At 34.7% G+C, this 23,865-nt stretch overlaps 1 protein-coding gene across 1 annotated transcript in view; it reads left to right on the top strand.

Annotated features, from left to right (window-relative positions):
* ASCC3 (activating signal cointegrator 1 complex subunit 3) overlaps positions 1-23,865 on the top strand; it is a 253,573-nt gene that overhangs the window by 132,860 nt on the left and 96,848 nt on the right. The window contains exons 15-16 of the mRNA XM_058835623.1: positions 20,656-20,847; positions 21,171-21,395. Of these exons, the coding sequence (XP_058691606.1) occupies positions 20,656-20,847; positions 21,171-21,395 (417 nt within the window). The remainder of the gene's footprint in view (positions 1-20,655; positions 20,848-21,170; positions 21,396-23,865) is intronic.

Raw genomic sequence — 23,865 nt, 5'->3', positions numbered from 1 at the left:
TTCTCTCCTTAAATGAAGTCTGCCAGGGTCTGCTACATATTAGGGCAGTCTTTGCATTCAGTAAATTCAGACCTTAAGGTAAATAAATTTGTTTAAATGTCTTATTAGTGCTTCAGAATATAGAAACTGGAATTCAAAGGTATACTGTTTAAAATAATGTCTTTAATAGGTAATTCTCTTTAAATATAAGACTTCTTTTAAATGACTGATAAAAATATACTGAAACTTCTTTCTCTGTGGGATATGGGAAGAATATTAGGCCAGTAGAGGTTCTGTCATGTCAGGCTATGACACTACTTACTGTAATGAGTAGTTCTAATAAGTTATTTGGTTGATGCTGCAGTGACAGGGGTTTACACAGTCAGTAGCAGCATATGTGTATTCTTTTCTTTTAAAATAAGAATAAATGTTGATATTACTGTAAAACTAACTGATTTAAATAAGTGAACATATTAAAGGTTTAATACTTTTTCCTGTTTTCTTATGCATTCTTCTCTATTTCTTATTCTTACATAATCTCTTTGTCTTTCCTGAAATTTTAACTTCATTCTGAGCACTGAGAGAGAAAAGTCATGCAACATTCCTTTTTCCTTTGACTGTGAAAATCTCCTTTAGTTAGCTGCTAGGATGCTTTAACATGTAATCCAGATCAAAAAGTCTCCTATGTCTTTTCCCAGTAGTTATTAATCAATAGCTTCCTGGATAATAGGATTTCAACTTGAAATCTCATTCATTGTATCAAGTATATTTGGATATCAGATAGCTATGGTAATTGTAAAGAAACAAATTACAAACTTCTGAGACATCTGGGAGGGAAAAGCAAAAACAAAACCAGTATGAATGTTTTAATATTCACAAGTTTTGGGACCAGGACTGCACTCTTTGTTCTTCAGTAGCACAGCCGACTACACACTCTTCATTTTTGCCAGAGCTTGTTTTCACCGTGTGTAATCAAGTTCAGGTGTATATTAAAAATATGAGAGGTATCTTGAGAGGATAAAGCTCTCTTCTCTTCATTTTGTTCTGCCATTTAACAGGTTCAAAGGCAGGCAATATCTGGTTAGTGGTGAGCACTCCCGCAAGAAGAAATCATAAATAATGTTCAAGTCAGCAGAAGTGCTCTGTGCCCTAGCCCCTTTTCAGCCCAAAGAGCTTGGTTGGTTCAGCCAGTCTGCAGCTGCTTTCAATCCCTAGGGATTGTTCCAGAGGGAAGAAAAAAAAAAAGCATCATAATTTACTACTGACCCCTAGGTCTTGCTTCTTTTTGCACAATGTGCCTGTTAGTTCTAGTTTGCAGTGTGTAACCTTATGCAATATATTCACACTGTAGACAACAATTTTTTCAGGCACCTTTTCTGTATAAGATGTACCAAATTATACTGACAAATGATTCTGATCACATGCAGTTTTAGTACCTTTGTATGGAGATCATATGCTGACTAGAAAATAGTGTTTAACGAGATCCCATCTATTTAGGAATTCATTTGTCAGGAAACAGTGTAGCTACAGTAACTATTAGCAATGAAGAGTAATGATTGAAAAGTTAATAACAATTTGAAGGGTTTCTGCATTGTATACTGACAGTCAATGTTGCTTGTTGATCAGTTGTACTTTGTATTTCATGGTGATTATATTGTTCTCCAACAGGCTTGATGCTGTTCAGTGATTGACATTCTTTTAGAAAAAGTATTTGATTTCTTCTAGAGTAAATAAAGACAGTAAATTTTGCAAGGTCCGGCAAATTGTATTTGATTTTAGGTTTTTTTTCTAGCATCATGCTTGACTTACAAGAGTTCATCACAAAGTACTGTTCTTCAGGGTTGCAAATGAAGGATGCAGTGTGCTGGGTTTAAGTGGTTGGTGTTTGCTTTAAAGATTTAGGCCATCAGAGAATGCCCTTTGTAGTTGTCTTTACTGTAAAAAAATGCAGAACAAAACCTGTAGTTCACAGTTATCCTGTAGAATAAATATATGTGCTTTCTTCTAGAATTGCTTGATGTTTTTCCTTCAGAGCATTAACTGGCTGTTCCTTTTGCTCCCTGAGGATTCATGTAGAGTTTTTTTTTAAGTTGTGAAACAATGACTGTATAGGATATCTTTGAACTGTGATTTTTTTAAAAAATTAAGGGTTTGACCCATTATAATTGAAAAATACATTTTCATAAACACCTAAGTTGACAGAAAACATCACTGCAATATTGGAAACTGTCTCACACTGTCTCTTTAAAAACCCGATTAGAATCAGTCTAAGTAAATAAATTCACCAAGGTACATTTAGATGCATGATTCAGTTTTTCATTTCAAAAACACGATTTTATTAACAAATGGAGAAAATAAATTTCATATTTTTGATTTCATTCATTTTCATAATAATAAAGCTTTTCAAATATTAGTTTCATTATGATTTGATGGAATTGTTTAGGTATGTATGTTGACTGTTTCGGTTGTCATCCACTTTCCACTTCAAACTCCTCCAAATACCATCATGTAGGCAAATTTCACTGGGCTTTTTAACTATTCCTTTAGTTTATTTGCACAAGATAGAGAGTTGGTCAGAACTGTACAGAAGCAGTTTTGCACTGAAGCTGGCAATGACATCTAATTAAAATGAACTGGGAAATAATGAGTAAAATGGGAATACACTTTTAAGACTTTTAAATGAAAGAATAATTAGAAGAAAACATAAAGTGAGAGTGATTTCAATTGGATCCACATTCTGGTAATTCCACATACCAAGAGCCAGAGGTGCTTTGGAAAAAACAAAATAAGTTAAAAGGTAATTAAACATACTTCTGGAAAGTTGTGGAGATTTATTTTTAGAGAACTGCCAAATATTTATTGCTATGTATTTCTTTCTGTAGTCTAAGTTTTATTACATGTATAGTCAGTCTCTGGATTTTAGCGTATCTTTTATATCTTGTATGGAAACCTTGGTATCTGTAAGATTAGCTGTATCTTCTTTTATCTTGGCTCTTTTGAATTCATCTTAAGATCCTTTGAACTGGAATTTCAAAAGTCAGACAAGAATCAGAAGAATCCCTGCTTGCTGGGAATTATTGTCTTGAAGGAAAGCATTTTGTTGTATAGAGTCACAAACTGCTACTCTTTAGAATGTACAGATAGCATTGCATATCACCTTTATCAAAGTAAAGTGAAAATTTTGCCTAAATTTTCCAAATCTCTTTTGAACAACTCAACTATTTCAGAAGCCTTTTTATTGTTGTATCAAATACAACATTACAGAGCATTTCCCAAAAAAACAATAAAAATCTGAAAACCAGTATTTTGATCCCACAACTGAGATTTTTTGAATGAACATCATATAAATATGCATTTGGATACATCTTTCTACATGTATCATATTGTAATTTTTGGCTTATTTGAGTATAAAAACTAGAACTGGAAATTATGTATTATGCTAATGGGAGTAGACTAACAGCACCATGTTTTTGACAAGTGTAGAGTATACACAGGCTGGGCATGAACTATAATGAAAACTGCTAGTTGACAAAATTAAGCTTACTGTGTATTGTAAAATGAAAATAAAATTGCTAAAAATATGGAAAGCAGATTTGAAGGAAACAGTTTGTGAGAAGATGCTGGAAGAGTGCAGTAGAAAGACAGCAGTATTAGGAGACTTGTGAACTTCAGTTCTGAATTCTTAAAATATTGTTTTCATTCCACCTATCAGACCTTCATCTCTAGACAATACCAGTAAGTAGATAAAGAATTAATTTCAGACAGCAAAGCTAAAAAATGAAAAAAATTTAAATATCTAGAACTTGAGAAACATTAGAACATTGAAACACATTTGAAGCATTACTGGAAATGGTTATTTATATGTAAGTTTTGCTGTATTGTGATGGTTTGCCACCTCTGGAATAAAACTACAGACAAGATTTTAAAATTTTTGACGCAGCTCATCTCGTGAATCTTTACAGTGACAGGTGGCAGAAATTTTGAAAATGTGAGTCACTGAAATGGATGTCAACATAGTCCATCCAGCAAATTCTTTAAATAGGGGAAGATTTTGATGAAGATTACCAAGGGTTCTAAAAAGAAAAATTGAGAAAAATTAGCAGATTGTCCATGTTCCCCAGTAGATACAACAGGACTAAAACCCAAATGAAGTTTTCATAGTTAAAACTAAATGGGGGAAAAAAAAATGAAAATAAGAGAGATGCTTTTCTCTAACAATCAAAAAATATCTTCAGACAAGAAAAATAAATACTTGTTACCTGGGGGAAAATGTTACAGACAAGAAAAATAAATACTTGTTACCTGGGGAAAAATGTTACATGTACAGCTGCTGATTGCCTGAGCTCAGCAAGACTTGAAATAATCCTCCCTGCACACCAGCAAAATAGTCATGAGCAGAAGAGCTTGCAGCATCTTGGTTCTTTGAGGGGTGATGTTTGCTGGTTGCTGCTCAGTTTTCACTTTTAGAGGGTTTTTTTTTCCAAATAAGGAAATGTTAGATCTTATCTATTTGAATAAATATCTTGAGCAAAATTTTTTTAAGAAGCTGTTTTGATTTCTGCTAACTACTCCAAGGATCTGTCTTTTATTGGGGATATTGTATGATCTATGAGTGCTAACACAACGAGATGAAACTTGAATTTGCTGTCATTATTGCTTTGTTTAAGGTGATGACCTCAAGTTAGTAATTAATGTCCTAGGGATTCCTCTCTGTCTTTTTTCCTTTTTCTAAGACAAAAACTGTGACTTGCACATTTGGAAGTTCTAAAATATTGAGAACTGTTGACAAAATGCTAAAAGCCTAGTGTGGGAGGGCAAACCCTGAGGTTCTTGAATTTGGAGTATCAAAAGCATTGCAAAAGCCTTTCAAAACTCTTCATAATGATAATAATAAATGCCAGGGAATCAAAGGCCATTGAACCAAGGACAAAGAATGCTGCACATTTTCTTTCTGTGAGGGTATCTCTGGCTTTGATATACAGGAATTTTGTAATCAAATGTAGAATTCTAGGGCAAAGTCTTTGATTCTAGTGATCACTTCTTCCAAGTATTGTGCTCTGTATGTTTATCAGGGACAAAAATCAGAAATCTGAAGTGTTTGAAACTGTTAATATTGTATTTCCCTGCTTTCATTTAAACTGTAGTATTGCTGAATAATTGAACAGAGTCCTAGCTGGTTTACAGTTGAAGGATCTCATTGGAAAACATACTAAAACTAATGGAAAATATACTGTTGGCTTTGGAGTAAGCCCTGAGGACACAACTTAATACAGCACAAAATAGTGTTTCATAGAGAAAACACAGCACAGTGTTTAACTTCTGCAGATGTGGACATTCTGCAAGCTTCTGGAGCTGAAAGCAATAAGAAAATGCAAAGTTGTTCCAGTGATTCAGGGATTTAAAACACTTTTATAGATATACCAGTATTGTTTATAATTCTTTTAATGATCCCTTACACTCAGAAATTATTTTCTGGGCTTTTGTTTGATTGTTATAACTTAGTTTAAAAAATGTTTTTACTGCCTTGAAACATTGAAAACATACCCAGTTTCTTCCTCCATGGCCTGTAGTTACAAAACAGCTGTAATAGTTATTTTCAGGTATTCCCTTAGATTTTGTTCCTCTGAGGGGACATATTCCTTGAAGTAACCACCAAGACCTCTTGTCTAAGGAAAATATCCAAGATGATTGTCCTAAGAGACTCCTGTAGTTTTCAGAGTGCTGTACAGATCTACAATTCTTTGATTCAGCATCACATATTTACTGAGTACTGTCAGATTTACTGACTTGGCAGTCATAGCCGTATTTATTAATTTATCCTACCTGTTCCAGTTTCTTTAAATTTCAGATTTTCACACTTCTGAGGAAATCAGATATTGAATGAAAACAGATATTTTCATAACAAAAATAATTAAAGAGAAGGGTGAAAGATTGCCAGAAAAACACACAACTATTAATAAGCTTGTAAAAGCAAAATAAAGTGATAGTTAACTACATAAATAATATAGCTAGAGCACATGAGAAAAAAACAAACTCTATAAGATGCTGTCCATGTACAAATTCATGTTCTAGGCAGAAGCTTAATAGTTTCCATCATGAAATTGAACTAGTATTGGTAAATAGCTGAGAACTAATTTAATCAAAAGCAGTATATAAGGTTATTTCAGTTATGTATATATGAATTCCAACTATCAAAAAGGCTTCAGTTTTGGGAGAAATAAATGACTACAGGAAAACGTTGCTGTTATAGATTGAGCCTAGAAACCTCTTTGCTGGAATTTAAAATAAATTCAAAGTATTTTCTTAGTGCAGAAATAAATATGCCCTAAAATAAGGGAGGTGAAACATATCAGTTACAATTTTAAGAAAACAAAGCAAATCGAGATTTTTATTTCATTCTTCGAGTCATGGTTTTCAATCCTGAGTATTGAGAGCCACCTCGTGGCCAAAACTTTTAACACAACATAAATGACCGTGATTTTATGGTCGGTAAAGGCCCTTAATCCTTGTTTCACATCTGAGCGTTTTAATGACTGAGAATTAAAATATGACTTCCAGGCATTTGCCTGAGGTGCAGCTCTCTTCTTGACCTGAAATATGGGTTCTTTACATTTGTATGACATTTCAAAGATAATTTTTTCTTCTTACTCTCATCTTTAGTCTTTCCTTTTTCTCTTCTTGCATCCACTAATAGATGATGTTATAAAATGCAGGACAGATAAGATACTAGTGTAAAGATTATAATGTATAGTGTACTTGTATAGTACATTTACATATTTATATGTAGCAATATAATATGGACTGCATTCACTTTTTCTTAAAAGATATAAAAATTCTTGAGCAATGCATATTTTAGGGAGCTTAAAAATTTGAAAGTTTTAAGCATTTATTTCTCTGTGTCTGTTCATTGTTATGATTATCAGAATAACGCTTAATAGTGAATAGGAAAAATCAATATATCTTTTGGATTTGTATTTACCCTTATGAAATATATGTATGAAATTTGCTTCAAGCATCAGAACAGGGATTAGTTGGAGAAAATGCATGAGGATTGATTGAACACTGATTTGCCAAATGGCTTTATGTGTTTCTGTCTTTTTCAGAGGGAAAAATGTCAGGGTTTTTTGTGACTGTAAAGGAACTGATATAAATATGGCAGTTCATCAGTTAAAGCCGTAATCTAGATTTCCTTGAGTTCAGTTTTCTGTTCCGTAATATAAAATATATACCATGTTTAATGGTGGAGGGCCAGTACTCTACAAAGCATTTTCTTTTGGAATTTTGAGGGGGTAAGAGTGAAATTCCTCATAAAGTTTACATTTACTTCTGGTATTAATGGAAATCTCTTTTCCCCTATGACTGAATTTATACTCAGGAATCTCAGACAACTTTGGGATTTCACAGTCAACTCAGTTTAACACCAAAAAGTCTGAAATTTTGCTCTCAAACTAAAAATTAGACCAATAACTGTAGAAAATTGCACAGATAAGGAAAAAAAAATCACATAACATCTCATCCTTTTTCTTCTTAGGGAAAAATTGAGATTAACTAGGCATTTAATCTCATTATTTGTCTGACCACAGTTTGGGAACATTTCAGTTGGAGTATGTGCTTATTAGCTTTGTCACATGGAGAAAAACTGGTTTTTGTTATACTTTCAAGTAGCACTATGACCTGTACTGAGTCTGGTGATGCCAGACTGTGAATTTATGCATCTATTTGTCCATCACAAAGGAAGGGCTATAGGAATGTAATTTTGGGGTTGCATAATTACATTTAGGGATTCTAACAAGTCCAAAGTGAGTTTGTGATAAATAATGTCCCCTGATTAATCTGCCACTGTTGTCAATAGAAAGGATGTAAAGTCTCCATTCCTATTTTTACTATGGTGTTCCTTAGTTCTGTTACGTTCAGCATTTAAGACGTAAGATGATCTGATTAATTTTAATGTATGAGTATCAGAATAAGCAGATATTAGTGTGAAGGCAGATAATTTAAGTTCCAATTTGTTTGTAATATTGAGTGATAATTAAGAGCTATTAGTGATATGTGCCATCTGGGAATGTTGGGAAAATGCCACCTGAGTCAGTTTCAATAGAAATTTGTTGCAATGGAAAGTTATTTGAGGGTGTAATTTGTCTTTTATTCTATCCAGGATAATTCTCGTTCATCAGTCGGAATTTGAAACATGGATTGCTTTTCTGGCTAAAATGATAGCACGTGGGTTTTAGGAGACTGCACATGGTAACTACAAATGTGTGATGTGTCTGAGCTGCTGTTGTAGTTGGTGAAGTTCAGTGCACTTCAGGCAATGGAGCCAAGAGGATTCCAAGTTCATCCATGAGCAGACATGGGAGAGAGCAGAAACACCGCACAGGCTCTGCTGCCTGATTGCCACTGACTGCAGGGCGCTCAGACTCCTCCTGCAGATGTGCAGATCGCTGTGCAGACATCTGCAGTTTTAATCTCAGACTGAACCTGCCGTATCAAGCTGATGTCAAGTGGCCTGTCTCAAATGGTCACACGGTTACTTAGCTTTTACTTGGAGATATTTCTCCGCACCAGACCGCATTAGCCAGCCCTCTTACCTTCCATACTAGCAGCCTGCAGATTAAACAATTGTGGTGGAACTAACTGCTTATCTTAAATGATGCCTTCTCAAAGAATAAATTGAGAAGGGAGTATGTTCTAGGTTGATCTCAAGAATGAACAGGCTATGCCAACAATTATAAGTCATCAGTCCATTTCTATAGGTATTATCAGAAAGACTGTCTGATAATGTTACAGAAAACAGGCTCACTAGGTTTCCCTCCAGCAAGTGTTCACTGGGGTTAGTAGAGATACAGCCAGTGTTACAGATAAGCATAGCCCTTCTCTTTCCATTCTATGTAAAATTTCCTTGACAACAGAATTGGCAATTCCATATTTGGAGCTCAAAAATCAATTAAAAAATATAACTGATATCCAAATACAAAATTAACAGAAGTAGATACCTTTGTTTAATAATTTCTGACATTTAGACTGGAATTCACGAAGTAAAATATTCTTAGATGTGTTAATCAGTTGCTAAAGATAAGTGATGATATGATATCCAGCTTTGCCTTACAGTATGAATATGAGCCTGCAGTGTGCCCAGGTGGCCAAGAAGGCATCCTGCCCTGTATCACCAGTAGTCTGGCCAGCAGGACCAGGGCAGTACCCCTGTACTCCGCACTGGTGAGGCCACACCTCAGATCCTGTGTTCAGTTTTGGGCCTCTCATTATAGGAATGACATTGAGGTGCTGGAGCAAGTCCAGAGAAGAGCAACAGACTTGGAGGACAAGTCCTATGAGGAGCAGCTGAGGGACCTGGAGTTGTTTAATCTGGAGAAATGGAGGCTTTGTGGGGGCATTACTGCTCTCTACAACTACCAGAAAGGAGGTTGTGGCTAGGTGAAAGTTGGCTTCTTCTCCCAGTGATATGACAAGGGAAAATGGCCACACCTAAGTTGCACCTTAGGAGGTTCAGGCTGGATATGCAGAAAAATTTCTTCACCACAAAGGTTGTCAAGCATTGCAACAGGCTGCCCAGAGAAGTGGTGGTCTTACCATCCCTGGAAGTATTGAAAAAAGAATTGGATGTGGCATTTCACAATGTGGATTAGGGGACATGGTGGTATTAGGTGAAAGGTTAGACTTGGTGATCTTGGAGGTTTTCTTCATCCTCTCTGACTCTGTCTTTTATATTATTACATATACATTATGTTGTTTACATTCGTTTTATATACAATATAGCATATTTTATGAGAGTTTTCAAAGTGCAAAATGAGAAAATCAAGTGCAAGTAAAAGTTTTAAAACTATGTGTCACACTGATTCTAATTAAAAGTTTGTTCAGAGTGCAAGAGTCAAAGATTTTTCACTCCTTTTATTCTGATTTTAATTCATAATTCAGTATTACCATCTTGAAACCACTGAAGACTGATATCCTGGTGATAACCCTGTAGTGTGCATGTGTTATATAATGCTGCAAACATGATATTTGCCTTGGCACTAAGCCATGGTGTGTGGTTCAGTTCTGTACAGATCAAGTGGTTGTCTTTATCTAGGAAAGCTTCTATGTTTTCAATGTGTTTGCAGTGATAGTTACAGAACTATTATATATACATAGAATTTGCTTTCAGTCTTAAAGTAGGGAAATCACTTTTTTATTTTTAAGTGTTTTTACTTCAGCCTCAGTTATTTTTTCTACTTAAAACAATAAAAAGATACTCTGTTCTAAAATTTTATTACTTCAAGTGATAAGTTATATGGACTAATGTATGTACTAATAAATATGTACACAACACTACTTTAAGGCATTGTTTAGTATTTGCCTTGTGGGGATTAGAGGTTTCACCACCACACATACAAAATCTCTCCTGCCCTTGGTTGGCAGAGCAGGGATGCAAACCTGGCCTGAGCAAAGCACCCTGCCAGCTCCACAAATGGCCAGTTGCTTTCAATCACTAACCTCCAACCTTTCACAGGCTCTTAAAAGAGGGTGGAGTTGTGAAATGAAAAGCTCTTTTGAGGAGACTAAATGGATGAAGGATGTAATGATTTTAACTTATATAACTACTAATCGTACAGAAGAATGTTAATATAATTATTATATTAAAGAAAATGAAGCTCATAGTGTGGCATCTGACACTTTTGAGCAGTCATTAGCACTAATATATGCAAGATAAGTAAACACAGTGTGAAAAATTGAAATTAATGAGAGTTGGAGAGAGACTGTGCAAGCAATCAGCACAGCAGCTCTCCTCTCACCTGTTTTGTGCTGCTATGTACTAAGTGAGAAAGTAACAGTCTCCTTACCTCTTCCCCTACCAGATAATTTGGTCTCCATGGTGTGTTTGATATGTGAGATACTTTCTTATATTTCCTCTGAGAAAATATAAGAATTGTATTTACCTGCTATGTAAGACAATTAAAGTTAACTTGATGAAGAAACTATATATCCTGCTTTAAAATAACAGCATATGAATTACAATAGCTTAACAATACCAATCTCCTCAGTTTTGCAGAGGGTTTCTAATCTTGTTTATAAATCCCAAGGAAGATGGATAAATTAACAGCAATGCAGTATTCTTTTTTCTCAAATCTCTGTAAATATGCTATAAAACCTACTTGAACAAGAAAATTAAGTATTCCTTTGCTCAAAATATCGGCTTTGGGTGGGAGGTATACGTGCTAGGTTATGTAAATGCTTAAAGAACTGTAGAGGTAGAAAACAGTCTTTCAAAGCCGTATTTAATTACACATAAATATGTTCATCACTGTGATTTCTAAACTTTACAAAGCAATTATTTTGCACACTTCATGAAGTATCAAACAAAATCTTAGTAAGTAACATAAAACATTGGTACTGTAAGGGCTGGATTTGAGGGGAAGGTTTTTTTTAAGAGAGGAGAGTAAAAAAACCTGATTTTTTTATCAGTAAAGTTTGAAACTACAAGGGATCTTGTAATTTAGCAGAGGTTTGTGGGAAAATGCCCTACATTTGAACAGGATCTGGGCATAAAATTAAGGTATATGGAGGTGACTGCACAGTGCTCATTTCTTGCATCTGCTGGTTTCCTCTGGCAGCAACCCTGATAGGTGCCTCAGTTTAGCTGACAAACTGACTCCAAATTCCCCAGTCTGCTGGCCATAAGAGCATAGTAATAGAAACCTTCTTGTCCTGTCACTTATTAGGTGCTACTTTTGTGCTCTTTCAGGTGCATGGAAACATCACGTTACCTTTAAAACTGATTTTGAGTGATGTTCAAGAGTCACAGTCTTCACAGTTGTGCACTGAAATTGCAGAACTTGAGAGTAGGCTGCAAGTAATTTGGAATCAAACTAGCGAAAAAAGACAACATAATTGTCAAAGGTGTTAGTAATAACTGGATGGTTGTGTTGAAAATCAGCATAAGCCTTACAGATGCCATTTTCAAGATTTATTTTTTTGTCTGGAGGGTGCAGTGGAAAAGTTTATGAAACAGTAATGCAGTGAAATAATTCTGGGAGAGATGAGGTTAGGGAAACCAGATGGAACAAGCATTTGAGTTGGGCCAGAGGCACAGGGAATATAAAATTCGTAGGAAATCAGGTTTTACTAGTCTCACCCTTAAAGGTATATTAGTTTTTTAATGTTTTTTTATTTGTTAGTTCTGTATCAAATAAAGTAAGTAATTATCACTTAATATAATTAATCAGATGTTACTGTATAAACATTGCAATATGAAAATACATAAACATGTGTGATCCTACATATCCTTTACAGAGTTCTGAAAACTGCTTGTCTTGTGAAATTTAACATTTGGCAGCCCTGAACTACAAAGGTTACTAAGAAATCCTGAAATTCTTCTGTAGTATCAAAGGCACAAGAGGAATGAAATATCTTTAGTTCTGAGACTTGTTTAATGTTAGCATACCAATAAAAAACCCAAAAACCTTTAAGTGATGCTAGTTACACCATGAATTTCCTTATGGGTCTTCATATTGCCCTGGTATCAGTGAAAAAAGCAAGGTTTACAGTGCTGCAGATGGTATCATGTTCCAGTTTGGTTTTCTGTTTTTTTCTTGTTTTTTTGTTTTTGTTTTTTTTTTTAAAGTTCAAGTTACATAGTTCGAGTTACTTAATGAGTGGTGAATATAATTGTGACATTTTTAGTTTAGGAATTTCTGTCACTTTTAATGACTGCTGGGATTTTTTATCATGTCTTCATAGTATTATTATGCTCATCTTCCATGTTGTGTAGGACAGATGTTAGAAGAGTGAAGAAAGCAAGCCATGATATCTAATTTAACATTTAATCTAACAATTAACATAACCTAGCATTTAATGCTTAATAATGCCCATCTCTCTAAAAATTACTTTCCTGGTTTAAGATAAGGTTCAGCTTTTCATGGTCATGTGTAATAATGCCAGTCTACAACTATTTGAAAATCATGTAAACTATTAATTCATACTGCACATTTCCCATTACCTATAAGAATTGTGATAAAAATTCCATTCTTCTGGAGAATCCTCGGTTTGTCACTTTGCATAGCTGTGAAATTTAGTGGACATTTGTGGTTTAATTAGGAAGTGAGAAATATGCTTAATGTTCACGAAATATTTTTCTTGCAGGTTTAATAATATCTCAGTCAGCATTCCCTTTGGTAAAAGGCTAAAAATAGTTATGTATATGTAGATATGATATGTATTGAGTAAGGTGCAACAGTATCGCAAAGAATTTTAAAATACTTTCTGCTTTCATTGTTTCTCGCTAAAAATGCATTCAGTCTTGTCATGGCTCAGCAGAGTGGCAGTTTTGAGTACTGCAAAGCAAAAAATGTGTTCTCAAATATAACAAATATTTTTATAGACACCATGTAGTATCACTTTCCTGTTGAGGCAGAAATATTGAAATCTTTGCACAGTTAAGCACAGCAACAAAAGGTTTAACTAGGTCTCCAGAGGTTGTCAGTATTCAAAGTGAAACCAGTAAAATTCATCCTTGCATGTCATCAAACTCTCTCCCTATCAATTTCTTTCAATTCTGTATATCTTCCCTACCAGCTAGTTTTATAACACCATACTGAAAACTTCTGCTGTCAGCAAAACAGACTGAGATTGATGTTTTTTTTCATCTGTCTACTCCAAGTGGTTAACAAATATGACAACAGGACTTATTGTCTCAAAGGCTGGAGACAAATAGATACTTTGCTGTATTTTACATGTTTCATACATCTGTTCCCAGAATGAGAGTGGTTGAATTCTAAATTGATGAGAAAGGAAGATTGTGACTGAAACGATTTTGAGTGAAATTTAAAATTGTGATGTTATTTATACAATTTATTCAATCTTAATTGATGTGCATTTCCATGTTGTTGTTAAACTGTTTTGACACTTGTCTTAGTAAGATTTGAGATTATTTAGTCACAGACTGGTGTCAGATCTGGGGATGTCCAGATTTTCAGCATACTGAAGCAGTACAAAAATTTCTCTATATAATTTCTATTTCACTTGCTATAAACAAGAGAAATATGCTTATCATTGTACAATATATGAAAAATACTGTTATTTTCACTGAGAGGTGATGCTTAAACTGGGTGATTTTAATGAACGTTTCCTTTCTGTCTAAACCTATTGCTGGAATTATTTTTCAAGCTAAGTTCTTAAAACCTTTTATCTGAGAATCAGTAATTTATTCACTTTTAAGACAAGCACCACAGTCTGGCTTGAAGTAAAATGTTAGGTTACTTTGGTCCATATTATAAAATTCTGGCTCAAGTTGAGGTAGTGTATTGTCTATACAAATAGTTCCCTATTTTGCTTTATAGGTGTTTTTTGCTAGGCAGTAAGTGAGGTCATTGGAAGCTCTACCAACATCCTCAGTGACTTGTTGCAAATCCATCATTTGTGCATGGTCAGACTTGCATTCATGTTTCTTTCATTCTTTGCTTGTCTGGCTGGCTCAAAAGTGCAACATTTTAAACATTATACTACATTTCCTTAGCTTCCCTGATCAGTGAGGTCTGTAAACACTTCCTTCTAATGCATTATAGATTATAGACCTGAGGAATCAAAGATTACATTAAACATTTACCTCTTGCTCAAGTTTTTAAATCTGAAGGCTGTTCCTCCTTTTCCCACAGAATAATTCATTCTCTGTGTACCATGTAAGTTTTCCAATGGAAAAAAAATGGGGCTGCTATGATGTAACAGTGTACTGTAAAAAGAACACAGTGAGAAATGCAAGACATTTCTGGACACCATGCCAATTCCTTCTTTAGCTGATATTCATCACTTCTTAAAGTACCGACTGGATGAAACACAACCTTATGAAATAAATAAGTTAGGATCAGTGGTAAGGCCAGGGCAATAGAAAAACTGTGCCAGAAATTCTGCCTTACACCTCCTTCCTTTGCGAATCAAAAAAGGCATCAAAGTATAATTTATTTGAATTCTTTTTATGCTGTTCTGATTGGAGCAGTCCTGCTACTCTCCTTTCTTTCTCCTTCAGAGGTGTTTTTAAAGCACTTTGCAGAACTAACTGAGGTGATATCAGTAAATTGATCAGATAGTAACTCATAGGTTTAAAAAATTCTAACTTTAATACAGTGAACTTAAATTGCCAGAGTGAGACAATCAGATTATTGATTCTTCCAGAAGAAATTCAAACTGATTCACATTTGCTTGTTAGAATTACCATCTTCAAATAATGTCTTGCCAGGTACCAACTAATTATATCCCAGTAAAAAAGTGTGGAAAAGAGATACTGCTTCAGGATAACTATACAAAGTGAATAGTTAGATGTTGCCCTGAAAATTAAGCCTTCTGATCTTGTTTTCATAGTTTCCAGCCACTTTTCCAGGAAAAGTAACTATAAACATAGATGTTTATACATTCTTTCAAAGAAACATCTTTTGATGGACGTTTCTCATGATCAGTGTGCTTGGGAAGGTGGTAACCTAACTATCCAATCCCTGGGCATTGCTGAGAATCTATAAATACTGGAGTCACAGAATTTTTCCCTATCATACATTGAGCTGTGTCCATGTGAATCATTTTGTATCCTACAGTGACAGTTAGATGCATTAAAAAAGTGAAGATGGAGAGAATGAGCATGCATACTCATGAAGTAGAATAGTGTACTGGGCAGCCTACATCCCTGAAGAAATGATCTGCTAGGTCATGTGTGTCATCTTGGCGAGGAGAGCTCTCGGTAGTTTTTGGGCTCTCTACAGGACCCAGTTGCAGGGTGAGCAGTCAGTGAAGCTAATGCCTCTGTTCCCAGGAAAGAGCAAGGAAAGTAATCTTACTGCTACCCCCAAAAACACTGCTTTATCCTTGTCCTAGAAACAGCTGCTGATTGCTTAATTATTATGCAGACAATACAAATGGAATAATAAAAGTAACAGTTCTATATAATAAAAGGACAGTCCTCAAGTAAAATTGTTGTACTTCAAATGCATACCTTTTTTCTCCCTTGAGACTCAAATCTGTATTTCTCCATACGATTGTCATAAACTGCTAACAGTTTATAACAATGATAATGTTACTGCTTATCTTTCGTGGGTTAGTATTTTCTCTAGGTTTCATGTACTTCTCTAACTGCATATAAAGGAGTCTCATATTTTTTCCCTGTAATAAAAAATTACTATATTTTGAACTTATATTTAAAAAAAAACAACTCTTATGGTTTTATTTACACCATCCAAGGTTTGATCTCTCCCTTTGAAACAGAAGTTGAAAATAAAAGGATATATATACATATATACATCCTACATATATAGGTAAATTAATATGCAATATGAATGTAGTAAATTCTGAAGAGCAAAAATGGTGAGTGATCATGCAATTCTTTCTTTCTGTTTCTCTCATACTTAGTTCTTTTAAATTTATGGAACAGGAGTAAGCCTATGGATGGACTTGTTAACTTTCCTTTTTCCATTCTGCTTCTCTCAGCTGACCTTTACTTCTGGAGTAGATGGACACTTTTTCCATCCTACCCTGATCTCATACATTTTGAAAGACGGTATTCTTAAAATGAATCAGCAGAGCAGATTCAGCAGTCTTAGTAATATGAATGAGGCAGAGGAGGCTTTTGTCTTGTTGGGACTTAAAACAATTGAGGTCAGCCTACAAATTACATTTTCGAATGTCTTGAGCAACTTTACAAAATAGTTACTTGGATATACTTGAACAGTATTCATCACACAGCAGTAGTACTAATTATAGCTGCTGTTCATTGAAGGCTGCAGCAAAAGATTCCTTACTTTGGTGTAGGTGTCTGTGATGTCTGTGCTATCTGAGCTCCAGCACTCATCAAGTGAGGCTAATGAGGCCTCAAAATTAAGAGCTACTACTTTGCAGGGTGTCAGGACAGTGCAGAGAATGGAGGATGGGAATAAATTGCTCAGAATTGCTCAAAGCAATGAACAAATATAATGGTGCATTCTGAACGAGCTGCAAGTGCTGGTCTATAGTGAACTCCACAGAAAGGAAATTGCAATGATTGAGTCATATGGTCATGAGCATGAAGTTTGCTGTAGTAAGGAGATCATGAGAAAAATGCTAGAATAGCTTGTGCCATTTTTGTTATTGAAAGAAAATGCACGAGTCAAAAAACACATTATTAATGGGGAAAAACACCCAAATTCAAAATTTCAATCAGTATCTTGAGAAAGCATAAAAGAAAAATGGTCAATCTACTGAAGGAAAAAAAGTTATGATAGCAAGAAGTGAAGGTCTACTTTGTTTGTCCTAGATGAGAGTAGCAGTTGGAGATGAAAAAAAAAAAAACAAACAAAACAAACCATGAATTCATGTTTCACTAATCAAGAAGGAATTTCTTGGCAGCTGCTTCTTGTAATCAAGCTTTATTGCTCTTTTTTACATTCTTTTTTATATAAAATGGGAAAAAAGGTATCTACACACCTATTAAAAATTTCATTCTTTGGTTCACTACATGTTTCAGAGTGTACACCTTATAGTTGTTATGAATGATGATACCTTTGTGGTACCAGATGCATGAAAGAGGTAAGGAAGGATGTTATTTAAGTCTTCAGTAGAAAAGCTGGAATTCATTTTTTTCCTGCTATGTATGCACCATTTCTTATTAAAATTAAGCAGGACATTTTTCTATGTCTAATTGTGACATTTTTAATGTGTCTTAATCAAGAGTTGCCTGAAATTCAAGACATTTAAAGGAGAAAAATAAAGGTGGCAGCAAGTTAAACTGGGAATTTAACACATACTGTTTTAGATGCACACACACATGTAAGCAAAGGTCATAAATCTACAGCCCTCTTGAGCAATAAGGGAGGGGAAAGAAAATCAATTCTAATCAGGAGACCAGTGCTATACCTCATAATAACAACTTCTCCATACACCTGAGGCACTTAGTAACATTTGGTATAAATTTTAAGCAAAACCTCTGTAATAGAGCAAAGTGGAAGCAATATAACTTTCTATAGTTTCTCTTCCTTTATTTAGTAGTTCTTGGTTTTGTTGTCTCTGTAACCTTTAAATTCCAGATTAAATACAATAGCCATGCACTTCATTATTACAAGGGTTTAAAACGTTTGTTTAAAAGCAGATGTGCTGCCATTAAATGATACACTGTGAGAGCAATTTTTCAAGGCATCACTGAGATATGGGAATTGGTTTTTTATTTTATTTTCTCAGGTGAACTTTATAAAATTGGATTGTATCATTGTTCTTGAACTAACTTGCCTTGTATCTTCGTAATTTAAAGAGAACACAAATTTATGGGAAGAAATTTAATTCCATTTCTCTGCAGTCAATAGAATCATCCAAAATAACCAGCAATTTTATTTCCTCAGCTTTTGGTTTATTCCTATGTCAAAAGTGAGCTGTGATTTTTTTTTTTAGTTAAAAAAGCTCATCATTTTCTGTCTTGGAAAAAAAAGTTCATATATTTCTAACCTGTTAGCTGTGTAACCTGGAAGTCTAGCACTTCACAGATTCAATAAATGAATCTATACATATTAAATATTTCAAAGATGTTGTTTGAGAATGTGCAGTAGATTTTAGAACTAGGCTTTTATTCTTTCTAAATGCAACAAGTTGGATACATGTAAGTGTAACTGCATTTTTGAAAAGTTGATTAAACTTGAGCTTGTAAATATTGAATTATAGTCAGACTAGCATTGCCCTATCTTTATACGCTTTCTGTCACAAACCTTTCTCCTTCCTCTTTCTTTTTACTGTATTCACAAGCTCCTTTCTCTTAAATTGATGAAATTGTACTTCCTAAAACCGTAAGCAAATAGTTTTCTTCAATGCGTAGTACACAATTCTACTGTTCTTAGCCTTCCATTTGTATATTGCCCTGTCTTTTAATACATTAAGTAACAGAAGCGATCAAATTACAAACAAAGGTATGTAATTTTTAAATTGTGAGGATTTGAGAGCAAGATTCTGCTTTCTTAGTTAAGATTCTAATATTTAAAGTGTAATTTTTTTTAATATTGAATAATTGTGGGTTTCGAAGAGTAGATACTTAAATACATATAAAATAGGCATGTGACACCAATACAAAAAGTTCTACTGAAAGAGTGAATTTTTTGATAGTTGTTTAATCAGTTTCTTAAGAAAAGAGCTAATTCATAGTTAAATGCATACACCAAGTCCCAGATATAATCAAGATCAATCCAAATTTCCATGTCACAGTAAGGTATGCAGCTGAAGTGAATTTTCCACAACCTGTGAATTTTGTTGTTGATAATCAATAAATGGAAACCTTGGTGCATCTGTGCTCTTTATGAAATATTTGCTTCCATTTGTTAGCTCATGAAGAATAAGCTTCATGAACTGCAGGGCCACTTTATCAATTTATTATTTATTCACTTTTAAGCACTACAGCAGTTAATTAAATTTGCCAAAAGTCATGTGCAGTTTAAAAGCTGAGTTTGATTTCCTTTAAACGAATAGTAAATAATTACTGCTAAAGTGGGAAAGATCAGATATTGAGGAGCTGGATAATTGAGAAACTGAGAAATGTGTTTTTCCTGCAATATTTTTCTTTTCATATCCTCCTTTTATAATTGCATTCTCGTCTCCCTATTTATTTCTGTGTTTGCAGAGATTTGTTCTTCATGTTTGGCAGTTTGCCAGTACTGTGAACCATGTTTTGCTTTGCTTTGCCCACTCTGTACCCCATAAATCAACTTTTTGGTGGCTCTGTGTCAGGAAATGGTAAATATGAAGATAAAACAACATCAACAGTAACAACAATAATTATCTAATTTTATCTAGTACTAATTCACTATAGTACACATGGCTCAAAATACAGTGAGAGTCAAACACTACTTAACCTTCTTGTGTTTTTTGGGAAAGTAGAGATTCTCCCCAGACGAAGATAAAGATTAGAATCATCATTACCACAACCCTTTTGGTGTCATATTTAGAAGCAATTTATTTTGGAAGGCAGTTAGTGCAGTAGGTGGGAATGTGGAAGAGACAGGCAGAAAATCAGAAGTGTTTGGGGCAAATTAGGGAATTATATTAGTTGTTTATAACTTAGTGTCAGTGTTCAGTCTAGATAAAGCATGATAAGGGCAGCGCCCAGAAATAATGCTCACAGACCTCCTACACTGCAGGAGTCTGGAGGTTTTGCAGACTGAGATCCCAGCCTCCTGCCTATGGGAAAGAGAAAATGAGGGGTAGATGAACAGTTTGATTTGGTACTATGAATTGTATGCAGTGTAATGTAATACAATGGCTGGTGGTGAGGAAGGGTGTCCCCTCCTTCATGGTAAGTATAGTGCGTGTGGCCTGCTGCCTCAAGCCTGTTCAAGCTGCCTGCACAGTCTGAAAGAGTTGCTTTTAAGGAAAAGTGATGAGTTCTGTTTCAGTGTACTCACTGTTAGTTAATTTGAATCTCCATTTAATTGAAACAATACTTCTGTACAAAGATTAAACTTCTTCCAGTCCTTTATACAATTAAGTGTATTCTTCAGAAAACGAGTATGGAAATATTAATTTATAGAAAATCATCACAAACTGGCCTTGATTGAAAGTCCAATTTTAATAGAAATAGCTCCTTTCTTTCGACTCATAATAATATTCAATATTTTTCCTGTATTTTTTTTTCAATACAATACTTCTTGTGCTGTAATTAGAAGTGAATTTCATTGTTATTCTTGTCCATTCTAGGTACAGAGATCCAGAAATAAGCAGTTACGTGAGCTGTTTCCAGATGGATTTAGCATTCATCATGCGGGAATGCTGCGGCAAGACAGAAGTTTGGTGGAGAACTTGTTTTCTAATGGACATATCAAAGTCCTGGTTTGTACAGCTACCCTCGCTTGGGGTGTCAATCTGCCTGCTCATGCTGTTGTTATTAAGGTAAGAGCTTCCCTACTCTGCAAGGGGTTATCTGTCTCAAAAGGAACCTGTAAAGTATTGATAGCAAGATCTCTTGTGAATTTTGGGCCTGGAAGGGGAAATAACTGATTGACTTGAAATGTTATTTATATCTCATTAAACTGATTCTCTCCAGTGGGAGTCTAGTTTGTATAGTAAAGATTTAAATATATCAAAGATTATGAAAGGATTAGTTAAAGTACACTTCTGAAATCATGCTGTATTTGCCTAATTTCAGTATTCAGCTCATCAGGATTATATTCATGTGTATTTATGTTAATTTTTATTAACTTTTCCTCAACCAGGGAACACAAATATATGCTGCAAAAAGAGGCTCCTTTGTTGACCTTGGAATTTTAGATGTCATGCAGATATTTGGTCGAGCTGGACGGCCTCAGTTTGACAAATTCGGAGAAGGCATCATTATTACAACTCATGATAAACTCAGTCATTACCTGACTCTTCTTACACAGCAGAACCCAATTGAAAGCCAGTTTCTTGAAAGCCTTGCAGACAACCTAAATGCAGAGGTAACCTTTGATTTGTTTAGAGAAACTAGCAAACTTTAAAGGGTTTACATTATTTGAAACAGAAATGCAGTGTTGTCACACTTAGTAAAATTTTCATTGTACATATTTTATTACTGTTAGTGTGTAGGGGGGTGTATGTTTAAGTGAACTGCTACATATGTGAAAACGGGTGGCCTTTTAGAAAAGATATTAGGTATTCAAAGTAGCATGGAGGGTCAAAACACCATTATGATAAACTGTAGCAACGCAGCATTTACCTTTTAATCAGAAGCGGTTTTTTAGAGTTTAGTAAGTGTTCTGCATAACTGAAAAGTAAAATTCATAAGAAAATAAAGCCTATCTTTCTGTATATAACCTGTATATATATGTAAATTCACATATTTGACTGCAGTGTAGGAAGAATAATGGACTTGGCTTTAACATTTTTTTCAAGGGCACTGGACATTTTGTCAGTTATATCAAGCAGTTTAGCTAAACTGAAATGACCAGTGACATAGAACTGCTTATCATTTTGAAAGATGTAAAGTTTGTTTGGTCTATTAAGAATAGTCTTTTTAAAATGCTTGTTGTTTTATCTACACAATTCTCACATGTTTGTTTATTTTAGTTTTTCAGCATTTTTGCAATTTACCCATCCTCTCTTTCTACCACAAAATAAAAAGGAAAAATAAATGGAAGGCTTACTTGCAGCGGGCAAATATATTGCTCTCAACCATTTCCTTTTGACAACACTTAAGGATCCTGGAGATAGACACCTCTGAGTATTCTCTAAGTGGAACTAGATGGATATTCAGTTATTTAAAACTGCATAGTAGCAACTTACACATTTTCAGTAAAAATTTACAGCCTAAAGTTGGTTGTGCAGGTCAGGATTATTTGTGGTTGCTGTTCAGCACCCCAGTAAGTCAGGGGAGAGTTATCTGATTTTGTATATAGCATGTGACTTTTCACTAGGAAAAAAATCCAGCCGGATTTCATAGAAGAGCTTTGGGGTTTTTTTGAGATACATGAAGTAGACAATGAAATAAGGGTTGGGTAGGCTTTCTTTTACAGCAGAGGAGTTTACTACTTTTTAAATAAATATTAGAAAGTTAGGGTTTTTTTCTGATTTTGTGTAATAGTAGTAATCTGAAAAGAACCATGTACTCATGGCTTTGAAATTACTCCAGATTCCATAAAGTGATACAGTTACAGAAGTTGAAGATACAGTCAGAATTTTGTTAATCACTGTGATATGCCACTGCTAGTAAAAATAGCAATGGAGTACAACAGTATAGCAAGGGCATGAAAGCAACATGTGTGATATTACTTAACTTCCTTTCATAACATGCTGGAAAAATTAGTACCTGCCAGATTACAGGTAACCAATACTATAAGCACTGACAAGGAGCTATTGTGACAGTGTTTTTTGGAAATTAACTTTATAATTTCCTTATAATTGGAATCAGTCTAAACTGTGTATGCTGATTTGATCGAGGTGGAATTCTCTGAGAAAGATACAGGGGGTTTAGAAGCTGTTAAGTTTATCTGGAGATGACTATTTCAGTAGGCTGCACTATTCTGGGAAAAACCCTACATTTTAAAATATATGCCATCATATGAATCAGGATATAGTCGTAGGAAGCACATTCAATTTTAGTCGTCTTCTGCCCTTTGGTAGTAACAAATGACTGTATGGTTACAAAATACATGGGTTTTGACTGATTTGTTACAGAAATCAAGAGAAGTGTGTTGATGACTACTGTCATCTTCTCCATAACAGAGCCTGTTGTTAGCACCAGGAAATCTGCACTGATGGATAATAAAACAACATTATTGTGCAAGCAGAATCTGCTTTTATTACAAGTCTTTCAGGAAATCCAAATGCTTATTCTCTAGTTCTAGAGAGAAACAAATTAAAGGCCAGAAGCACTGCTGAATTGCTGAAATTCTTGATTTGTTGTGGACGCACCAGTAGCTGAAAGAAGGGCTGATAAGCTGAAGGCAGCAGTTGAAAGTATGGGAAGACTTCATGTTTCCAGAGGAATATGAAATTGCTTTTATCTAGACCAGGTCTCTTGGCAGAAATAGGTAGATGGTAAGAATGACTCAGATATTTGGGGTAATACAGCATATAATGCTAGCCACACAATTGCCAAGTGGAATCCAGGGCCTTGAAATTTGTACCTAGACTTATGTGGCGCGGGACTGAAAATGTGGGCAATAGTGCAAAACAAATTGCAGTATTTCTAATCCCCATATAAAAAATAATTTTCTAGAAACAGAAAATTTTCGGAGAGGGTGGGCAAAGAAATATATCAAAGTCTATGAAAAGAACCCACCAATTTTTCTGTATGCTTCAGAAGACAACAAAAGACTTTATGACAGAGTTTTGTAAAGTAATAAGTGAAGTAATGTGGCAAAGGATTGCATCTCTCCTGGGACAAGAACCAGGATGTTGTGGCTGCAATGAGGCAGTGGCAGGTTTAGA

The sequence above is a fragment of the Poecile atricapillus genome, chromosome 3 (assembly GCF_030490865.1).
Source record: "Poecile atricapillus isolate bPoeAtr1 chromosome 3, bPoeAtr1.hap1, whole genome shotgun sequence".
Lineage (NCBI taxonomy): Eukaryota > Metazoa > Chordata > Aves > Passeriformes > Paridae > Poecile > Poecile atricapillus.
This window is presented reverse-complemented; position numbering and strand designations above follow the sequence as displayed.